The sequence below is a fragment of the Tursiops truncatus genome, chromosome 16 (genome assembly GCF_011762595.2).
Source record: "Tursiops truncatus isolate mTurTru1 chromosome 16, mTurTru1.mat.Y, whole genome shotgun sequence".
Taxonomy (NCBI): domain Eukaryota; kingdom Metazoa; phylum Chordata; class Mammalia; order Artiodactyla; family Delphinidae; genus Tursiops; species Tursiops truncatus.
This window is the reverse complement of record NC_047049.1, coordinates 40,765,184-40,788,286: the sequence shown is the minus strand read 5'-3', so window position 1 is coordinate 40,788,286 and position 23,103 is coordinate 40,765,184. Positions and strand designations below refer to the sequence as shown.

The 23,103-nt window shown below is 36.8% G+C and overlaps 1 protein-coding gene across 8 annotated transcripts in view; it reads left to right on the top strand.

Annotated features, from left to right (window-relative positions):
- Nucleotides 1-23,103, top strand: part of PCDH15 (protocadherin related 15) — a 727,135-nt gene that overhangs the window by 499,772 nt on the left and 204,260 nt on the right. For all 8 annotated transcript variants that reach the window (XM_033841882.2, XM_033841881.2, XM_073793727.1 and 5 more), the window contains one exon: nt 4,743-4,871. In XM_033841882.2, the coding sequence (XP_033697773.1) occupies nt 4,743-4,871 (129 nt within the window). The remainder of the gene's footprint in view (nt 1-4,742; nt 4,872-23,103) is intronic.

Genomic DNA, 23,103 nt, shown 5'->3' with positions numbered 1-23,103 from the left:
TCCACAACTACCACTATTCTGATTTTTAAGCACTGTAACAATGCATTCATTAGCAGTGCTTCATTAGACTGTTTTTTTCACCATTTCTATGCCACAAAGTAGCTTTTGTCTTTAGTCTAGCGCATATGGGCCAACTAAGCACTTTTCTCTAGAAATAATTTCAAATTCAGTATAAGTGTCTAGAAGACTCACCCAATTCAAATAGCAATATATCTCCAGTTTACTTGAAATGACTTCTTTGATCAAAAAATAGACTGGATGGGGGTATATAATGCTCTCCTCACGCTTTTTGAGGAGGATTGCTGTAGAAAATTTACCATACAAAATTGATACTAGACAGTTTTATCATCTTAATTAAAAATTAGAAAAATAGATAAGGATAATTACTTAAATTTGGTAAACAATCTGCCCATAATAAGCTATTTGCCACTTTTCAAACATTAGGTAAACAGCTATATGTGGAAAATAAAATATACAAAGCAGTTTTAGTAAATAGTGAGGCCAAGAGAAGGCACTTAGAGATTAGGCAAGTCAATAAAAATAAAATCTAAGATTACTTTTTACATATGCAATCCCCTTAATTAATATAGTGTGCCTGTATAAGATATATGTAAAGAAGTCAGTGAGAATCTCAAGAAGAAAATAATGGAGAACTTGACTTATGATGAAAGTTTAATGTGTAATTTGGCTAGGAAATAACTGAGGGGGAAAATTCTAAGGAAAAGAGGGAATTACTAAGCATGGAGTAAGGGGTATAATTAGAGTGAAGTAAAATTAATAAGGAGGTTTTAGGTCAACCATTTGAGATAGGTCACATGATGAATCAGAGATTAATGGAAGTATTATTAGCTAGCACCTTTTACCTCTGGCCTTAAACGTAAGATTTCTTAGAGAACAGTAAAGATGGGAAAGAAATAGCATATTAAGCTGTCTGGCATAGTTTCAGTCTACTAATTATGGCTTTGGCCACATAAAAAACTGAAAATAAGTTCTGGGCTAACATTAGTGGCTTAGTTCTTTCTAGAGCTTTTTTTTTTCTTTTTTCTTTCAGTTATTTACTTGTTAATTTCAATTCTCCTTGGCCAGGTCACTTAGCATTTCTAGTTCCCTCAATTTTTCTTTCTTTAAGAATGAATACGGTCTCATTCAGCTTTAAAATTATGATCCTTTTAAGCAAATTTGTTTCATTTTCAAAAGTTTGTACTGAGAATGTCACTAGGGAAAGAAACATTTAGATTTCAAACAAAAGCTTCTTCAGTTAGTTTCATCATTTATATAATTTTAGGGATCGACTTATACATGTGCACATACAGTGGGGTGTTGGAGAAGAAAGTAATTACAAAATAATAATAGTCTCATATTTTGATAGCACTTTTCTTATCTAAATATTTAAACTTATGTCCTTTGTAGAATTATAGTAAAATTAACCGTTTAGCCTTAATAATCACAGGTTTTAAGAAAGGTATTTAATAAGAACACAGGTGGATGGACTTTTCTTAAATAAAAGGATTACCAGCAATTTATGTGAAACAAATTGCAAAGATATAATTTGAATATTGCAGAATAGAGTCAATAGTTCTAATGTGTAGCCCAGAAATCTGCATTTTTAATGATAATCCAAGTGATTCTGATGCAGGTGATCTTCAGACCACTTTACAAGAAATATATAAGCTGGAAGTTATTCTCTGTGTGTTTATTACTTTACATTTCTGCCAGAGAAATGGATATTCTTTATTTCATATACTATCTCTAAGATATGGATAAATACATCTATATGGTCTATAAATTTCAGCCCCTATTAGCACAGGAATGGTGGATTTGTTATTTACTTCTTAGTTCACCTAGTGATCCAGTTCTCATCTATACCACCCAGTTACAGACCACAGCCTTTGAGGACCCAGTATAGGCTGAAATCATCCCATTCCATAGTGTCAAGAATGGGAATTTTAAAGAATAGGATGGACACCAGTAAGGGAAATACAGATAGGCTGGTACTTTATGCAAGCATTTAGAAGGAAGGTCAGCAAACTCTAGCATGGCTACTCTTAGATTTTGGCTCCCAGCTGTCCATTTTAATGTCTCCTTCACCCTCAGGCAAATTGGGAACTACTGCTACTATAAAGGCACATCTTTTTACTAGCTTTAAATCTTTTTACTAGCTTTAACTCTAACACAACTTTTAAAGAAATAACATTTGTTAAACTGATTTTTGTTATTAAAGCAATGTAGCTCTCTTAGAGAAAATTTGGAAAATATATAAAAGTTAAAAGGAGAAAATAACATGACTTGTACTTCATCTAATCAGATGACATTTAAATTTATACATATCCATATATATCTACACACAAGCGTATGTTGATGTGCATGCATTCTTTAAACTAAATGATTTCATGGAGAGATGCACACAGAAGAGTGCACAAACCATAACTGTGCAGCTTAATGAATTTTCACATAGTGAAAATACTTGTATGATCACTATTCAGAACAAGAAACAGAAATTAATTAGCACTCCAGAAGCCCAGCCTTACAATCATGCCAGTTTCTACTCTACCTTCTTCACAAAAGTCATCCCTATCCTGACTTCTATCACAATGGAGTATTTCTGCCAATCTTTGAAAGTTATATATTTGGAATCATGTAGTGTGTACTGTGTTGTGTCTGACTTCGTACACTCAGCCTTACATTCATGAAATTCATTGAGGTGAATGTAGTCTGTACATTCTTAGTATCACATGTTATTCCATTATGTGCAAAAAACACAATCTATTATATAAACATCTACTATTGGTGGGCATTTAGGTTGTTTCCCGGCTTTGACTAAACAACACTGTTCTGCTTGTCTTTGACATTTCTTTAAATAAAATTTTATTGGGAGTTTTAAATACAGAAATATATACAAATCATACTGAATAGCTGTATAAATTTTCACAAAATAAGCCCATCAATGTAGCTAGTACACAAATAAAGAAATAAGCCATTATCAATACCCAAGAATTCTCTGCTGTGCCTGGTAATATTTTTAATGACCACTAGACATTATATATGAAAAATTATAAAGGCTTGGAATAAAATTATATTGCTCAAAAGAAGATTTAATATATGTCTGTTAAAATAAGGACAGATCACCTTAATCCAACCAAAATTTGACTATTGAGGGTTTTTTTTTTCTTTTTTCTTTTGTGGTACGCGGGCCTCTCACTGTTGTGGCCTCTCCCGTTGCGGAGCACAGGCTCTGGACACGCAGGCTTAGCGGCCATGGCTCACGGGCCTAGCCACTCTGCGGTATATGGGATCTTCCCAGACCAGGGGACGAACCCATGTCCCCTGCATTGGCAGTCGGACTCTCAACCACTGCGCCACCAGGGAAGCCCTTGACTATTGAGTTTTAATCTGAGTAAGGCCTGGTCTAGACCTTATGCAGCATTACTCATAGAGTATAGAACTTCAGTGATCCCAAGAAAGCATGTGCTATATTCAGTCTTTGATTAGACAGAGCAGTTTCCAGCTTGTGTCACGTATGAAGATGTTCCTTGATTTTGCAACAGAAAGGATGGGGTGTTTACCAGGACTTCTCCTCCTTAGTAGCTAGGAAGTCCAGTTTTTGACCCCTCGGGCCCATGAACGCTGCAAAATTTCTTCAGGTTCACTTCCTCTAAGTCACTTCTTTATGCTCAGCTTTTTAGCCTCTCACCCCATGTCACTTACAGATTAGGACAAATCCTGTTTGTCTTTTTTAAAAAGAAAGTTAAGTAATTCTCCCATGACGGTACCATCCTGCTTTTCCTCCTACTTTTTATTTGCATGTTATTAAATATTTAATATCATAGCATAATGGATTTTTCATTTTCCAGCCAAGAATACTTTTGTTCTCTAATTTTCTCTCAACCTTCTGTGATCTGCCCCTCACTGTGACAGAGCTGGGTGGAAGGCATGTGCTGTACTCAGGCTTTGATTAGACAGAGCATTTTCCAGCTTGAGTCATGTATGAAGACGTTCCTTGATTATGCAAAAGTCATTGACCTACATTATGTTCTCGAGTTGCAGCAGGCTAGGGATTTTCCCTTTTAACCAGGTAGCACGTACTACTGGTAGGATTACCCACTTACCATTTCCTTAAGCTGTATAACCAAAAGGTTGTGTGTGTGTGTGTGTGTGTGTGTGTGTGTGTGTGTGTGTGTGTGTGTGTGTGTGTGTGTGTTTTATGATTAGTGGTGTATGGTCCTCAAACTCTTGGTTTAGATGTGAACCTAGAAAATTACTAATATATTATTTTCTGGTAGTATTTGCTTACCTGAAAATACCCATTTGACATACCACGCTATTTTATAGTGTGCTAGTTATATTTTTAAACAGTACAACATATAAGTGGTAAAAACTGCAGAAATGTTACATTTCAGAGAAAAAGGGGTACAAGTGTCTATAAACAAAAACCTACCACCCACAAAATGTGAACAAGATAAAGGTAAAACACTTTCTAAAAGTAAGCCTCCAGGAAATATTTGACATTTTCAAGAAGATGTTTGCCCTTTAATATCATTTGTTTTTTCCATCTGTTTTTTGAGGTGTTTGAAAATTGCGAGATTCCTCTTTTTTTTTCTTGTCTTTTTTGGAAAGCTAAGGAATAGGAATAGTAATGAGATGACTTTCAGATAGACAAATGCCAGTATGACTAATTAACTGACATCGAAATAAAAATAACTCCTCTCACATCTAATCCCCCCCCTATTTTTTTTTTCTTTAAGACCTCAACTGCCACGGTAAATGTGGTGGTGACAGATGTCAATGACAATGATCCAGTGTTTGATCCCTATCTGCTCAGAAATCTATCAGTGGTGGAAGAAGAAGCCAATGCGTTTGTGGGTCGAATATGGGTAAGTGGAGTATTTATGTGTATCTTAAATGTATTTTTTAAAAGTGAGTAATTTTCTTACCTTTTAATTTGAAAAGAGATTTAGCTAATGCCATGTGTTAAATGATAGAGCATCAGAATTATCTGAAAGCAATAAGCAAAATCACTTGGGTATAAGACAAGATGGTAATAAAGTGCATTCATTGTTGATCACTGTGCTGGATAACCTTCAAGATTTTTTTTTTTTATAAATCATATTGTGTCCATATGGATTTAAGTTAAGTTCGTTGATTTATATTTTATGACCATTGTATAATTTAAACACTGATTCATTTGAGAGCATTATTTTCTTATTTAATATATATTTTTACTTTCTGGAATTACAATAAAATATTTTTAGAGAAGTATGTAATTATCTATACCATTAAGCATAAATTTGGAAACACATACCTCAAGACACAAATGCTTAGGTGTAATGTCATTTGCTTGTGTAAACATATCTTTAGCATCTCCTGTGTACCTTATATTTCAGTTGCATCCCTGTCCAACATACTCAACATTCATTTCTAGGCATGCTCTCTTAATTCCTAACTGGAAATATTAGCCAGTTTCTGTTACTCTTTTCATGAATAATCCCATTTTTCTTAAATCAGAGACAATACTTTTTTCAATTAGGCCATGCCTGGTCTTGAACATAGTGGTCTAGAAACCATAAGATGAGGGAAATTTTTGAGGAATGTACATATATCTTGAAGTGTTGACCTCAGATGATGCATCTATGTGGCCTCCAGGCAAGGAAAGAATCCTCCAGCAAGAGTGAGTCAACCTGGTACCTCAAGTCCAGGTTTCAGGGTCCTACATCTTTCCTGTTAAGGCCTGGAATTTTAAATAAGAGGTTTGCCGGTGCTTTGCAGTAAATCTTCTCTACAATTTAACTACTATTACAATCAAACAAAGGGTCTGTTTTTCAATTCAATCCTCTCTCTGGCTTTAAAAGAGGAGGGTTTCTTTAAATGCTGTCAGCGAGACCCCTCTGACTTGAGCTTGAGCTCATCAGTTTTTTTCCTGAGAGCACTGACAATACTTGCAACAACTGTTAACTCTATAGTCATTGTCATTATCATTGTCACTATCTTTCTCAAATCCTGGAGAAATTGATAAAATATACATCCCCTTATACCTTTTTAGCATCCCAATTCACCACAAGAGAGAGTCTTGTAATTATTCTGTTACAACATGCCAAGTGGTCTTGATGCCATGTGGCCAGCAAGACATTCAACTCCAGAACCACACAGTACCTCTGGTATCAAAAGTTTTACTGTAGATTCTACAAGAAAAAACCTGGCGACAAAAGAGTCAGGTATAAATAGTTTTTCTGGGAAGTTAAAGTAATACTAATAGGGAAGTGAGGAAGTGATGCAGAGAAGAGAAGGCAGACAATAAAGGGATTGCAGTTAACCAGCTGTCCTTAAGAGAAGTGGAGCTTAATCTGAAGGGCAAATTCTGGGAAGTGACACAAAATACATTCCCCAGAATTAATGATCCTGAAAAGTGATGGAACTGGTAAATTCACACACTAACACCTGAGAGTTCTTGGTCAGCGATGCTGTGGCTGAGGGCACATTTTCAGCACTTCCTACCTCCAAGCAAGCATCCAGCTCTCTGCAATTCTGATATAAGGGCTTTCAGTGAGACTGCAGTTACTAGCAGTTGGAAGTTGGCCAGAAACTATACATGCTCTGAGGGACATGCATGGGGCACTGACAGTTTCTGTTACACCAAGCAAAGAAGGTGATTAAATCTGTAAGAGGGGCATGTTCTGAAAACAGAGGAAGGGGGCAATGTTGAAGCTGATTCATGAAGTATGAATACTGGTGAGAAGGAAGTAGAAAGGGGTTAGAAACTGTCTAAGGAAAGTTGATTGCATGGATAAAAGCATAGACAAATGACAGCATGTGACATGTCATAATTACATTAAATAAGATGTGCCACATCATAAATGTTTCTCTTTGTAGAAGGTGCTGGGGGGACCTTTAGAGGGTCTGAGGTGCTGGTATCATTAGATTTTTATTTTATAAAGATTGCTGCTAAGTAGATTGTAATGGAAGATTATAAATCCAGAAAGCTGAATTAGAAGGCAATTATAATAGCCCAGCTGAAATCCATGGCTGTACATTCCAAACCAGTCTAACAGCTCTCCCCTTTCGCCGTGGGTGTGTTTTTGTTATTAATTTTGAGGTGTACCTTTGAACACTGGGATCTCTGAAACTACTAGGTCTGTAGAACTATACTTGTGAAGGTAACTTGCTTGCAGCTTTAACAATAAGAAACTCTTCCCAAATAAAACTTGTTTTCGGAAAAAAAAAAAACTTGAACTAATGTAATAGTTTAATCATAATGATAGTTAAATTATATTACAGTTGTCACTCTAGGATGCCACTTTGATGACAACTGAAAATTATTTTAATTATATCTATGAAGTATTCAGATAAAATAAAGAGGTATTGGAAATTTAGGAAAATTATCTTTCCCATTTCTTTTAATTTACTTAGCATTGGAGACATAAAACCCATAGGGAATATGCAGGTCATAACACATACATAGACATTAGCATGCTGATTGAGTTTTAGTTTTATTTTTCCTTTCTCTTAACCTATCTTTGCCACTTTTCCTAGTGATTCTTTGTCTTTGAAAGAATTACAGCATTAACTTTTATTTATTGTCTGCTGGTGCTTAAATTTGATGAGAAACATTCTCTATAATTTCTCAGCATTAAAAATTGAAATATAGACGTTAGCACTCACAGTTTGATAAAGGAATAATTGTCCTGGTCTTTAGGCAATAACATGTTTTCATAAAAACCAAAATGAGTTTGAAAGTACAAAGGAGAAGGAAAACATCCGAAGCAGTCGCATCCCACTGATTCAGCACAGTTCCAGTTCATAGAATGGAAGTTCGATGCATCACAATGGTCTCCTATTGCTACCTAATGATAACTATATAATACATTAATTTCACTAAATGACTCATGCTCTACTTATAAAATTTAATTTTAACTGTCACCAAAAGCTATTAAGACACACTTAAAACCAAAATATGTATGGTTAGTTGTTGTATTCAATTTGAGTTACCAACTTCGCGTTTTTGTTCTAATGATGTTTTAGTACAAGTAAACCAATATTTGAATTCAAATGCTGAAGGAACCGTGTATTTCCTTTTTATTTATTAAGGTAGTGTTGTAGTATCAAACTTTACTTACTAGGTAATACTTCTGAAGCAATATTTCTGGATTATACAGAGCCAAAAGTTTTATTAGCATATTAAAAATGAACTTAAAAAAATTTGAAGTATAGTTGATTTACAATGTTGCGTTAGTTTCAGGTATACAGTAAAGTGATATGGTTATGCATATATATATTCTCAGATTATTTTTGTAATACGGGCAGAGTGGGCACACAGCCATTAGTATTATATATGACCATTAACACGTGACCCTTCGCGTGGTTAGAGGTCCCGCTCAGTCAGCCTCGTTGTGGTCTTCTGGGCAGAATGCGGTGAGAGGCAGTTGGAGGCCTTCTCCCCAGGGCCCTCCAGGCCCTGCAGCCTTAGGCCACTGGGTGAGCTGGGGGCCCAGGGACAGGCTGAGGGCTGTGTCCTGCAGAGCTCCAGAGCCCTCGCCAGGGCCGCCCACTGGCCAGGCCCAGGCCTTGAAGCAGCTGCGAACCTCTCCCCCACCCCGGCTTTCGTGACATAATGGTGGCAGCGGTCTCCATGGGCCATAGTCTGTGGAGGCCTCAGCAACTGGACTACATGGACACTGCCACTAAGGTAGCAGCTTCAACTAGCTTCAGTCTCTCCATTCAAATTCAAAAATTGGTACAGCTTAGTTCAGTTGTCTACCCCTAGGAGGTGGCCAGAGGTCAGGGTTCAATAACATTTTCCCTTATAGTTTATTACAAAATATTGGGTATAGTTCCCTGTGCTATACAGTAGGTCCTTGTTGGTTATCTATTTTAGATATAATAGTGTGTTTATGTTAATCCCGAACCCCTAATTTATCTGCCCCCCTTTTCCCTTTGGTAACTATAGCTTGTTTTCTATGTCTATGGATCTGTTTCTGTTTTGTAAGATATCATATATTTGTCGTTCTCTGCGTTACTTCACTTAGTGTGATCATCTCTAGGTCCATCCATATTGCTGCAAATGGCATTATTTCATTCTTTTTTATGGTTGAGTAATAGTCTGGCTAAACTTGTTTTTTAATGTAGAAGTTACTATACACAGATATAGTATACCACACTTAAATTTGAGAATCTTTTCCATATTCTCAAAACACAAGCAGTAGCAGTATAGTTGGGGGAAAGATGTATATAGAATAAAATCTAGCAAACACAGTAAGAATAGATTGTGTCTCTATGTCAAATGTCAAATGTGTCATACTGATTATTTACTAAAAGGAATGAAAAACACCACAGAGGACTAAGGTGGCTCTGTCAGGATTCATGGGGAAAATGTATCATCTTCAGTAACTTAACAAATTAGTAAAATTCTAGGTTAAAAAAAAAAAAAAGAAATAGATATACCAGGTGGATGTGATGCAAGACATAATTGAGCCGAAAAGGCAATTTGAGAAAAAGTCAATTGTCTGTCAATTATGGAAGATTTGCTTAGAGAAGTTCTAGAAAATTGGTTAATACATGTTGAGTTCAGATGGGGAAGGCCAGGAAGGCCTAATGAAATAGCCACTAATAAAAAGACTTTACTTGTCAGTGTAATGTTTTGTTCAGTACCCTTCACAGTATTTCACAGGAGATAAAAAATCATGATGTGATTTTTTCAATATGGTGTGTGTCATTTTCATTTGTTTTCTCAACTAATGTCTCATAGATTCAATCTTGAGTCTGGGTTGGAGAGTGAGGGGAAGATAAAGGAAGATCTTTTAATAAACACAGTCTTAGATACAGGGTCACAAGAGAACTTCTTTGTACTTTCTAACAGAGTCTAGCTTATCAAGGAGAATGAGAGGGCATTTTTACTTAGGCACACTTGCTGCTGTAGGTGCTTCAGCGCATCACTCTGTGTGCATGTTTCAGGTCAGTGGATACTGAAGGAAGAGCAGCAGAGAGAAACCTTGGAGCTCATATCAAAGGTGTCTAGCCTTCACGATAGCATCTCTTGGAGGAGTTTCTTAGGGGCCAGAATACTTTTTCAGTTCTTCATCTCAGTTTTCAGAGTAGCCCTGGGCATGCATGCGTGCACAGATTCATCAGAGAAGGCATATTTGGAAACAACACTGCCTGTTAAGGTTAAAACAGGTTCTTAGCATTATATACAATACAGAATGAACCTCTTCCCAGCAAACTTCCAATTAATACCTTGTAGAATTTCTTATGCTGAACTGACTTCTTTTAGCTCTAAGTAACAAAAATAGAGCTCTGAGTCAACAAAATGTTCTTCTAGTTCTAAAACAAGACAGACTGAATTTATTTAACCTGAAACAGAAATGTATTCCCATTGTGAGATCTGCATGCTAAATCTCAGCTGAGATGAATTGGTAGTGATTCAGTTTTAAACCCTTAAAGCAGTTTTAAAATCATTAGTAAACTGCAGTGTTTAGAAGGGTAGTGATGGTGCCATTTTAAAAAGAAATTGATATCTCCTTCAACTATACAATTTAATATTAAACAAAATAAATCTGAGCCTCAGTGGTCTGTCTCTGATTAACGTAGTTGTCGTCTCCCTGTGTGGGGTTCTAAAAATGAAATGAAGGTGGGGAGCTTTACGGTGTTTTATTTAGCTTTTGTAGCTCAGCATGATGTTCAACAGTGCCTAAAACTATAATACTACTTTTTTAAGTGGGCCACAAGTGTGGATTTTTATGGGTTCTCTTGTCAAATCAAACTATATAATGCAAAAACTGTGCTCAGTCAAGTAAAGAAACCCACACAATTTGAAAACTTAATGATGTCCATTTTAATGCTGCTACCTAAAAATATTTATAATGGAGATTTATCTATTGCTTGTGAGTATTTTTGAAGCTTGGTGATCTTTCAGATACTCAATTAGTGGTTTATAAATAGATTAGAAAATTTTATGCATATATTTTTATAATATTTACTTGGGATATATCCTTTCGCCAGTTTTTAGTCTTACTATCATCTATTATAATAGATACATGTACGTGTGCATATGTGTGTGTGTGTATAAATATTCACAGTTGTATAATCCCAGATGCATAATGAATGATATCCATCCTCAACCCCGTAGTAACTCATGACCTCTTTATTGCTAAATGTCATCTTTATCTGAATAACCTCACTGCTGCATTTGAGATGGATCTCACACTCTCCTTTATGAGACTCTACTACCTGTTTGCTCCTGGTTTTCATGTTTAAGCATGTCTGATTCTTTCTGTCTTCCCTTTATCTGTTTCTTCATAAACCTTCTTTAAAAAATATTGTATTGGTCCTTTTCCTCCTAGTTCTATTGAGGTAAAACTGGCATACAAAAAGGGACAGATAATTAATGTATGCGATTTGGTGACTTTCAGTTGGGAAATATACATGTACACTTGTGTTACCATCACCACAATCAGGGTAATAACCATATTCATCACCTCCAAAACAAACTCTGGATATTGGAACTGTCTTCTCATTTGTTTTAATTCTACACATTTTGGGGGGAAATTCCACGGACATTAAAAACCACTGTTTTAATTACACTTGGATGCTGATGTCTTCCACAGCTATATCTATAACTGCTTCTGCTCCTTCAGCCTACAGCCTCAAATAGACATTTATCTGTAAAACAAACCCGCCTGAATGTCCTAGAGGCACCTCAAATTCAACATGTTTAAGATTGAACCCTTATTTTCATCTTCCTCAGAAGGGGCTTCTTCTCCTGAATTCTGCCTCTCAGTTTATTATTCCCAAGCCAAACTGGAGAGGCATCTCAGTCTTCTCTTTCTCCCTCACTGTCCGTGTCCAGTCAATCACCAATCTTGATAATTTTACATGCTTCAAATAGTTTTCAAATTTTCTCCTCTCTCCAAAACAACAACAGTCAGGCTCTCATTATATGTCTCCTGACCTATTGTTACAACCTCCTAATACATTATCCTGTCATTAATCTTAACAAACCTCATACTTATCCTTAATGTAACTCCTGGGGATGTCTCTAACAAACATAGTTCAGTAGTAGAAAGTAACCCTCAATGCAGCAACCAAGGCACACTTCCCATTACTGCTTTTACAACTTCACCTCCAGGAACACTAACCTGCTTGAGATTACTAATGCATGTTCTCAGAACTCTCCCATGTCTGTTTGCCTCTGCTCATGCCCTCTGCCCTCATTGCTTCATTCTCCATTTTTTATTTAGATAGCTCATCCTTGAAAATTTTAGTCAAACATAATCTTTTCCAGAAAAGCTTTTTCTGAACTTTCCTATGTCCTAAATGGCCCGTCTCACACTGTGCACAACTTTTTGGTAGTGCTTACCAAAGTCTATTGAAAGTTTCCATTTACTCAAATTTCTTGAAAGCAGAGACTGTGTCATATTGATCCTAGAAACCTTACTACCCAGCCCAATATTTGGGTCTTATAAGATGCTAAATTAAACTAGACCTAATGGATTAAAATGATCTGAAAGTACATTTTTCCACTGAAGATTCATGAACGTTGTAGAAAGAGAACTATATGTCAACAACTAAAATACCTGTTTGGCTTACCTCACACACATACGTGCAAGTAAATAAGTAGCCTTGATAAATGGAGAAAAACTGTTGACACTGGAAATCTCTCTACTTTTAGAATTGCCACATGTAGAATAGTATATATAGGGTTGATTTAAAAAGCAGTATTGGAGACCTTCAAGATGGCGGAAGAGTAAGACGTGGAGATCACCTTCCTCCCCACAGATACATCAGAAATACATCTACATGTGGAACAACTCCTACAGAACACCTACTGAAGGCTGGCAGAAGACCTCAGACTTCCCAAAAGGCAAGAAACTCCCCATGTACCTGGGTAGGTACAAAAGAAAAAAGACAAAAGGATAGAGACAGCACCTGCACCAGTGGGAGGGAGCTGTGAAAGAGGGAAGTTTTCCACACACTAGGAAGCCCCTTCGCGGGCGGAAATGGTGGGTGGCGGGCACCCTGAGAGGCTTGTCTGCTCCCCTCCAGGTCGGGTGGGGGCTGGGAGCTGAGGCTCAGGCTTCGGAGGTCAGATCCCAGGGAGAGGACTGGGGTTGGCTGCGTGAACACAGCCTGAATGGGGCTAGTGCACAACAGCTAGCAGGGAGGGAGTCCGGGAAAATGTCTGAAACTCCCTATGAGGCAAGAGACTTTTTCTTGCCTCTTTGTTTTGTGGTGCGCGAGGAGAGGGGATTAAGAGCGCTGCTTAAAGGAGCTCCAGAGATGGGCGCGAGTCGCGGCTAACAGCGCAGACCCCAGAGATGGGCATGAGATGCTAAGGCTGCTGCTGCCGCCACCAAGAAGACTGTGTGCAAGTACAGGTCACTATCCATGCCTCCCCTCCAGGGAACCTGTGCAGCGCGCCACTGCCAGGGACCCGTGATCCAGGGACAACTTCCCTGAGAGAACACAGGGCGCGCCTCAGGCTGGTGCAATGTCATGCTGGCCTCTGCCGTCGCAGTCACGCCCCTCATCCGTACCCCTCCGTCCCTGCGGCCTGAGTGAGCCAGAGCCGCCAAATCAGCTGCTCCTTTAACCCTGTCCTGTCTGAGCGAGGAACAGACGCCCTGTGGCGACCTACATGCAGAGGCAGGGCCAAATCCAAAGCTGAACCCCGGGAGCTGTGCGAACAAAGAAGAGAAAGGGAAATCTCTCCCAGCAGCATCAGGAACAGCAGATACAATCTCCACAATCAAGTTGATGTTCCCTGCATCTGTGGAATACCTGAATAGACAACGAATCATCCCAAATTGAGGTGGTGGACTTTAGGAGCAACGATATATATATATTTTTCCTTTTTCCCTTTTGTGAGTGTGTATGTGTATGCTTCTGTGTGTGATTCTGTCTGTATAGCTTTGCTTTTACCATTTGTCCTAGGCTTCTGTCGGGTTTTTTGGGGTTTTTTTTAGTATACTTTTTAGTGCTTATTTTCATTGGTGGATTTGTTTTTTGGTTTGGTTGCTCTCTTCTTTCTGTATTTTTTTTTTTTTTTTTGTGGTACACGGACCCCTCACTGTTGTGGCCTCTCCCGTTGTGGAGCACAGGCTCCGGACGCGCAGGCTCAGTGGCCATGGCTCATGGGCGCAGCTGCTCCACGGCATGTGGGATCTTCCCGGACGGGGGCACGAACCCATGTTCCCTGCATCGGCAGGCGGACTCTCAACCACTGCGCCATCAGGGAAGCCCTATATTTCTTTTTTTTAATTTGTTCATTTTTAATAATTATTTTTTATTTTAAAAACTTTATTTTATTTCATTTATTTATTTTTCTTTCTTTCTTTCTTTTCTTCTCCCTTTTATTCTGAGCTATGTGGATGACAGGGTCTTGGTGCTCCGGCTGGGTGTCAGGCCTGTGCCTATGAGGTGGGAGAGTCGAGTTCAGGACATTGGTCCACCAGAGACCTCCCAGCTCCATGTAATATCAAACGGCAAAAATCTCCCAGAGATCTCCATCTCAACGCCAAGACCTAGCTCCACTCAACAACCAGCAAGCTACAGTGCTGGACACCCCATGCCAAACAACTATCAAGACAGGAACACACCACCAGAGAGACTGCTGAAAATCATAATAAGGTCACAGACACCCCAAAATACACCACCAGATGAGAACATGAACACCAGAAAGACAAGATCCAGCCTAGAACACAGGCACTAGTCCCCTCCACAAGGAAGCCTACACAATGCACTGAAACAAACTTAGCCACTGGGGGCAGACACCAAAAACAACAGAAACTATGAACCTGCAGCCTGAGAAAAGGAGACCCCCAAACACAGTAAGTTAAGAAAAATGAGAAGACAGAGAAACATACAGCAGATGAAGGAGCCAGGTAAAAACCAACCATACCAAACAAATGAAGAGGAAATAGGCAGTCTACCTGAAGAAGAATTCAGAGTAATGACAGTAAAGACGATCTAAAATCTTGGAAATAGAATGGAGAAAATACAAGAAATGTATAACAAGGACCTAGAAGAACTAAAGAGCAAACAGACAATAATGAACAACACAATAAATGAAATTATAAATTCTCTAGAAGGAATCAATAGCAGAATAACTGAGGCAGAAGAACGGATAAGTGACCTGGAAGATAAAATAGTGGAAATAACTACTACAGAGCAGAATAAAGAAAAAAGAACGAAAAGAATTGAGGACAGTCTCAGAGACCTATGGGACAACATTAAACACACCAACATTGGAATTATAGGGGTCCCAGAAGAAGAGGAAAAAAGAGGGACTGAGAAAATATTTGAAGAGATTATAGTTGAAAATTTCCCTAATATGGTAAAGGAAATAGTTAATCAAGTCCAGGAAGCACAGAGAGTCCCATACAGGATAAATCCAAGGAGAAACATGCCAAGACACATATAAGTCAAACTATAAAAAATTAAATACAAAGAAAAAAATATTACAAGCAGCAAGGGAAAAACAACAAATAACATCAAAGGAATCCCCATAAGGTTAACAGCTGATCTTTCAGCAGAAGATCTACAAGCCAGAAGGGAGTGGCAGGTCATATTTAAAGTGATGAAAGGGGAAAAGCTACCACCAAAATTACTCTACCCCTCAAGGATTTCAGCTGATTGGACCAAGAAGTTAAAATCTTTACAGACGAGCAAGAGCGAAGAGAATTCAGCATCACCAAGCCAGCTTTACAACAAGTGCTAAAGGAACTTCTCTAGGCAGGAAACACAAGAGAAGGAAAAGACGTACAACAACAAACCCGAAACAATTAAGAAAATGGTAATAGGAACATACATATCGATAATTAACTTAAATGTAAAAGGATTAAATCCTCCAACCAAAAGACATAGACTGGCTAAATGGATACAAAAACAAGACCCATATTTATGCTGTCTACAGCAGACTGACTTCTGACCTAGGGACATGTACAGCATGAAAGTGAGGGGATGGAAAAAGATATTCCATGCTAATGGAAATCAAAAGAAAGCTGGGGTAGCAATTCTCATATCAGACAAAATAGACTTTAAAATAAAGACTGTTACACAAAACAAGCAAGGACACTACATAATGATCAAGTGATCAATCCAAGAAGAAGATATAACACTTGTAAATATTTATGTACCCAGCATAGGAGCACCTCAATATATCAGGCAAATGCTAACAGCCATAAAAGGGGAAATCGACAGTAACACAATCATAGTAGGGGAGTTTTAACACCCCACTTTCACCAACGGACAGATCATTAAAATGAAAATAAATAAGGAAACACAATATTTACATAATACATTAAACAAGATGGACTTAATTGATATTTATAGGACATTCCATCCAAAAACAACAGGATACACTTTCTTCTCAAGTGCTCATAGAACATTTTCCATGATAGGTCATATCTTGGGTCACAAATCAAGCCTTGGTAAATTTAAGAAAATTGAAATTGTATCTAGTATCTTTTCTGACCACAACGCTATGAGACTAGATACCAATTACAGCAAAAAATGTGTAAAAAATACAAATACATGGAGGCTAAACAATACACTACTTAACCAAGAGATCACTGAAGAAATCAAAGAGGAAATCAGAAAATACCTAGAAACAAATGACAATGAAAACATGATGACCCAAAACCTATGGGATGCAGCAAAAGCAGTTCTAAGAGGGAAGTTTATAGCAATACAATCCTACCATAAGAAACAAGAAACATCTCAAATAAACAACCTAACCTTACACCTAAAGCAATTAGATAAAGAAGAACAAAGAAACCCCAAAGTTAGCAGAAGGAAAGAAATCATAAAGATCCGATCAGAAATAAATGAAAAAGAAATGAAGAAAACAATAGCAAAGATCAATAAATCTAAAAGCTGGTTCTTTGAGAAGATAAACAAAATTGATAAACCATTAGCCAGATTAATCAAGAAAAAAAGGGAGAAGACTCAAAAGAATTAGAAATGAAAAAGGCGAAGTAACACATGACACTGCAGAAATACAAAGGATCATGAGAGATTACTATAAGCAACTATATGCCAATAAAATGGACAACCTGGAAGAAATGGACAAATTCTTAGAAAAGCACAACCTTCTGAGACTGAACCAGGAAGAAACAGAAAATATGAACAGACCAATCACAAGCACTGAAATCGAAACTGTGATTAAAAACCTTCCAACAAAAACCCAGGACCAGATGGCTTCACGGGTGATTTCTATCAGATATTTAGAGAAGAGCTAACACCTATCCTTCTCAAACTCTTCCAAAATATAGCAGAGGGAGGAACACTCCCAAACTCATTCTACAAGGCCACAATCAACCTGATACCAAAACCAGACAAAGATGTCACACAAAAAAACCTACAGGCCAGTATCACTGATGAACATAGATGGAAAAATCCTCAACAAAATACTAGCCAACAGAATCCAACAGCACATTAAAGGATTATATACCATTATCAAGTGAGGTTCATCCCAGGAATGCAAGGATTCTTCAGTATACACACATCAATCATTGTGATACAACATATTAACAAATTGAAGAATAAAAACCATATGATCATCTCAATAGATGCAGAAAAAGCTTTTGACAAAATTCAACACCAATTTATGATAAAAACCCTCCAGAAAGTAGGCATAGAGGGAATTTATCTCAACATAATAAAGGTCATATATGACAAACCCACAGCCAACAACGTTCTCAATGGTGAAAACCTGAAACCATTTCCAGTAAGATCAGTAATAAGACAAGGTTGTCCCCTCTCACCACTGTTATTCAACATTGTTTTGGAAGTATTAGCCACAGCAGTCAGAGAAGCAAAAGAAATAAAAGAATCCCAGTAGGAAAAGAAGAAGTAAAGCTGTCAGTGTTTGCAGATGCCATGATACTGTACATAGAGAATCCTAAAGACCCTACCAGAAAACTGCTAGAGCTAATCAATGAATTTAGTAAAGTAGCAGGATACACAATTAATGGACAGAAATCTCTTGCATTCCTATACCCTAATGATGAAAAGTCTGAAAGTGAAATTAAGGAAACATTCCCATTTACCACTGCAACAAAAAGAATAAAATACCTAGGAATAAACCTACTTAAGGAGACAAACGACCTGTATGCAGAAAACTATAGGACACTGATGAAAGAAATTAAAGATCATACAGACAGATGGAGAGATATACCATGTTCTTGGATTGGAGGAATCATCATTGTGAAAATGACTATACTACCTAAAGCAATCTACAGGTTCAATGAAATCCCTATCAAACTACCAGTGGCATTTTTCACAGAACTAGAGCAAAAAGTTTCATAATTTGTATGGACACACAAAAGACCCCGAATAACCAAAGCAATCTTGAGAATGAAAAATGGAGCTGGAGGAATCAGGCTCCCTGACTTCAGACTATACTACAAAGCTTTAGTAATCAAGACAGTCTGGTACTGGCACAAAAACAGAAATATAGATCAATGGAACAGGATAGAAAGTGCAGAGATAAACCCACGCACATATGGTCACCTTATTTTTGATAAAGGAGGCAATAATATCCAATGGCAAAACGACAGCCTCTTGAATAAGGGGTGCTGGGAAAACTGGACAGCTACATGTAAAAGAATGAAATTAGAACACCCCCTAACACCATACACAAAAAGAAACTCAAAATGAATTAGAGACCTAAATGTAAGACCAGACACTGTAGAACTCTTAGAGGAAAACATAGGCAGAGCACTCTGTGACATAAATCACAGCAAGATCCTTTTTGACCCACCTCCTAGAGAAATGGAAATAAAAACAAAAATTAAAAAATGGGACCTGTTGAAACTTAAAAGCTTTTGCACAGCAAAAGAAACCATAAACGAGATGAAAAGACAACCCTCAGAAAGGGTGAAAATATTTGCAAACGAATCAACTGACAAAGGATTAATCTCCAAAATTTACAAGCAGCTCATGCAGCTCAATATCAAAAAAACCAAACAACCCAATCCAGAAATGGGTGGAAGACCTAAATAGGCATTTCTCCAAAGAAGATATACAGATTGCCAACAGAAATGAAAGAATGCTCAACATCATTAATCATTAGAGAAATGCAAATCAAAACTACAATGAGGTATCACCTCTAACCAGTCAGAATGGCCATCATCAAAAAATCTACAAATGATAAATGCTGGAGAGGTTGGGGAGAAGAAGGAACCCTCTTGCACTGTTGGTAGGAATGTAAATTGATACAGCCATTATGGAGAACAGTATGGAGGTTCCTTAAAAACTAAAAATAGAACTACCATACAACCCAGCAATCCCACTACTGGGCATATACCCTGAGAAAACCATAATTCAAAAAGAGACATGTATCACAATGTTCATTGCAGCACTATTTACAGTTGCCAGGACATGGAAGCAACCTAAGTGTCCATCGACAGATGAATAGATAAAGAAGATGTGACACACATATGCAATGGAATATTACTCAGCCATAAAAAGAAATGAAATTGAGTTATTTGTAGTGAGGTGGATAGAGCTAGAGTCTGTCATACAGAGTGAAGTAAGTCAGAAGGAGAAAAACAAATATGTATGCTAACACATATATATATAGAATGTTAAAGAAAAAAAAATGGTTATGAAGAACCTAGGGACATGATGGGAATAAAGATGCAGATCTACTAGAGAATGGACTTGAGGACCTGAGGAGGGGGTAGGGTAAGCTGGGATGAATTGAGAGAGTGGCATGGAATTATATATACTACCAAATGTAAAATAGCTAGTGGGAAGCAGCCACGTAGCACAGAGGGATCAGCTGGGTGCTTTGTGACCATCTACAGGGGTGGGATAGGGAGGGTGGGAGGGAGGGAGACACAAGAGGGAAGAGATATGGGGATATATGTATATGTATAGCTGATTCACTTTGTTATAAAGCAGAAACTAACACACCATTGTAAAAGAATTATACTCCAATAAAGTTGTCAAAAAAGAAAAAGCACTATTAATGCAAAGAACAATTGAAATTTATATTTAGTATAGGACAATGTATTTACCGCCTGAGAGAACAGGAAATGATAATGAGGGATATATCCAGGTGTAAGAAGATTACAAAGAGAAAAACAGTAACCAGCCTGTTCAGTCACACATTTGGAAATATGTTTTTCACTCACCCATTTAAAATATATACCATTTAAATTATTTAATATTTGCCTAAGAAGAAATACCCACCATTTTTTGCTTCACAAACCCCTGCTCTATTCATCTTGCTGTGCCTTTTAATGCTACATTACTTATTTATGAGATCCAACTTTATACAATTGTACTTCGGTTTTATAGACTGATGAGGATTCATGGCCTATTCACTTTAGTTGGATTCAGTTATCTTCCACAAACGGTATAGCTTACCACAGTTACTTATGCTGACTTTACAGCCTCACTGATGATGAAATTTGGCAATCAATTTTTACTTTTACAGGAAGAATTGCAACTGTTTCTGCAGCCTTTTATTAAGACCAAATCTTGTCCTTTAAACTTTAAGAAAAAATGTGTAATATATAGACATTGATTAAACATGAATGCACCATTTAATAAATTATTATAAAGTAAACATAAATGCAAGTATATCCCAAGTATATAATGCATCACCAGGAAAGCCCCCTGAGTGCTTCTTCCTAGTCCTAATCACTTTCCTCCACTTACAGTTAACCACTCTGACAGTTTCTTTCTTTCTATTGTAGATTTACCAACTAAATAAGCATCCATAAATAATATAGTTTACTTTTGTCTATTTTTAATGTGTATATACAGAATTACAGTGTATGTGTGTTTTAGTATGTGCCTTCTTTCATTCATCTTTATCTTTTTTAAGATTCAACCACATTTCTTCTGTTTATTCATGTATTTTATTTTCTATGTGTATCTATGCCACAATTCATTTTCACATTCCACTATTGATGAATATTTGAGTGGTTTCTAGTTTGGGGCTATTATAATCAATCCTGCTGTGAGTATTTTTATATGATTTCTCTTGGTGCACAGAGAATGTGCCTGAGTTTCTCTATAAGCATAGTTAACTTTATTGAAAATGTGAAATTGCTTTCCATAGTGACTGTTTCAAGAATTCTCTGAGTTAGTAATGGTCCCCATCTGCATTCTTGGTGTGTCAATCTTTCTAATTTAGATCAGTGTGGTATAATTTTAGTGGTATCACATTGTGGTCTTGATCAGCATTTCCCTAATGAGATTGAACATTTCATATATTTATTTCAATTTTGTTTTTTCCAAAGTGCCTATGTAAATCTCTTATCCCTTTATCCAAAGGATTGCCAATGATTTTTCTTCTTGAGTGTTCTTTTTCATTGTTGGGAGATCATTATATATTCAACATATTGCTCCCTCCTTGTTACATGTATTTCAAACATCTTCAATGTTGGGGCTTTCATTTCACTTCCTTAATGGTGTCTTTTGATACACAGAGATTTTAATTTTAAGATAACCAACTTTATTCATCATTTTTCAATTGTGAATTGCCATCCTCAGATCATGAATATATTCTCCTATATTATTTTAAGATACTTTTTTGTTTTGTTATTTATATTGTCTGTCATCTGAATTTTATTTTTGTGTATGATGTGACATACAAGTCCACTTTCATTTTCTTTTATACAAATATTTATTTATTCTCTTTATATTTTATTTTAGGAGTGTTATAATTTCAGGTCTTATAAGTCTTTAATCCATTTTGAGTTGATCTTTGTGTGTGGTGTAAGATGTTTCCCCTTTCATTCTTTTGCATGTGGATATCCAGTTTTCCCAATACTATTTGTTGAAGATTTTATTTTTTCCCCACTTGTAGTCTTGGCTCCCTTGTCAAAGATCAGTTAACTGTATAGGTGTGGGCTTATTTTGGGGCTCCTTTTTCTGTTACCTTGGTCTATATTTCTCTTTTTATGCCAGTATCATACTGTTTTAATTACTGTAGCTTTGTAATGTATTTTGATTTCAGGACGTGCAATGCCTCAATTTTGTTCTTTTTTCTCAAGATTACTTTGGCTCTTTAAGGTCTTTTGTGGTTCCATACAAATTTTAGCATTGCTTTTCTATTTCCATAAAAAATACCATTGGGATTTTGATAGGGATTTCATTGAATCTTTAATTGCTCTGAGAAGTATGGATATTTTAATTATATTAATTGTTTACATTCATGAACATGAGAGTTTTTCCATTTATTTATGTCTTCTTTAATTTCTTTCATCAATGTTTGTCTTTTTCATCAGTGTTTCATCTATCACAGGAGACAGAGAAGATCATTATACAGTGATTAAAAGGGTCAATTCATTAGAAAGATATAATAATTATGAATTTATATGTATGCAGTATCATATCGCCTAAATATATAAGGAGACATTGACAGACCTGACGTGAGAATTAGGGAACTCCAGGGTAATAGTAGGAGACTTCAGTACCCCACTTTCAATAATGAATAGAACATCTAGACAGAAAATCAATAAGGAAACAGCAGGCTTGAACAACACTATAGATCTACTGTTCCTAACAGATATATACAGGATATTCTACCCAGGAGCAGCAGAAAACACATACTTCTTGAGTGTATATGGAACATTCTCCAGGATAGATCACATACTAGGTCACAAAACAAGTCCCAACAAATTTTAGAAGATTGTACCTCTTCCTGGGACACTTCTCTCTAACTCTTCACATGATTTACTCCTTCATTCAAGTTTTAGAGATCTTTACTGGAGGATTTATTTATTATTTTAAGGTCCTATATTACATATTGGACTACCTATATTTTTTCCCAAGGAAGAGATTTAGAGTACCTTTTACTTCTCTCTTCTACTACTAAACATTTACTGTTTGCATTAAAAAAAAATTCATTGACTTCTTGCTAGATTAATTTCTGGTTCACTCTATGTCTATCTGTCTTTCACAAAAAACCTCCACTGCTTACCATAGAAGAGCATTATCAGTCAGGAAGTCTGTTTTATAGCAAGTAGATTTCAGATAAGCTTCAAAGCCATGTGGATAAATAGGAATTTCTGAACAAAAATGATATATCTTCCACAAATAATATGTATATATAAATATATTTTTAATATATTACTTGGGGTCACTAGGCTTCTC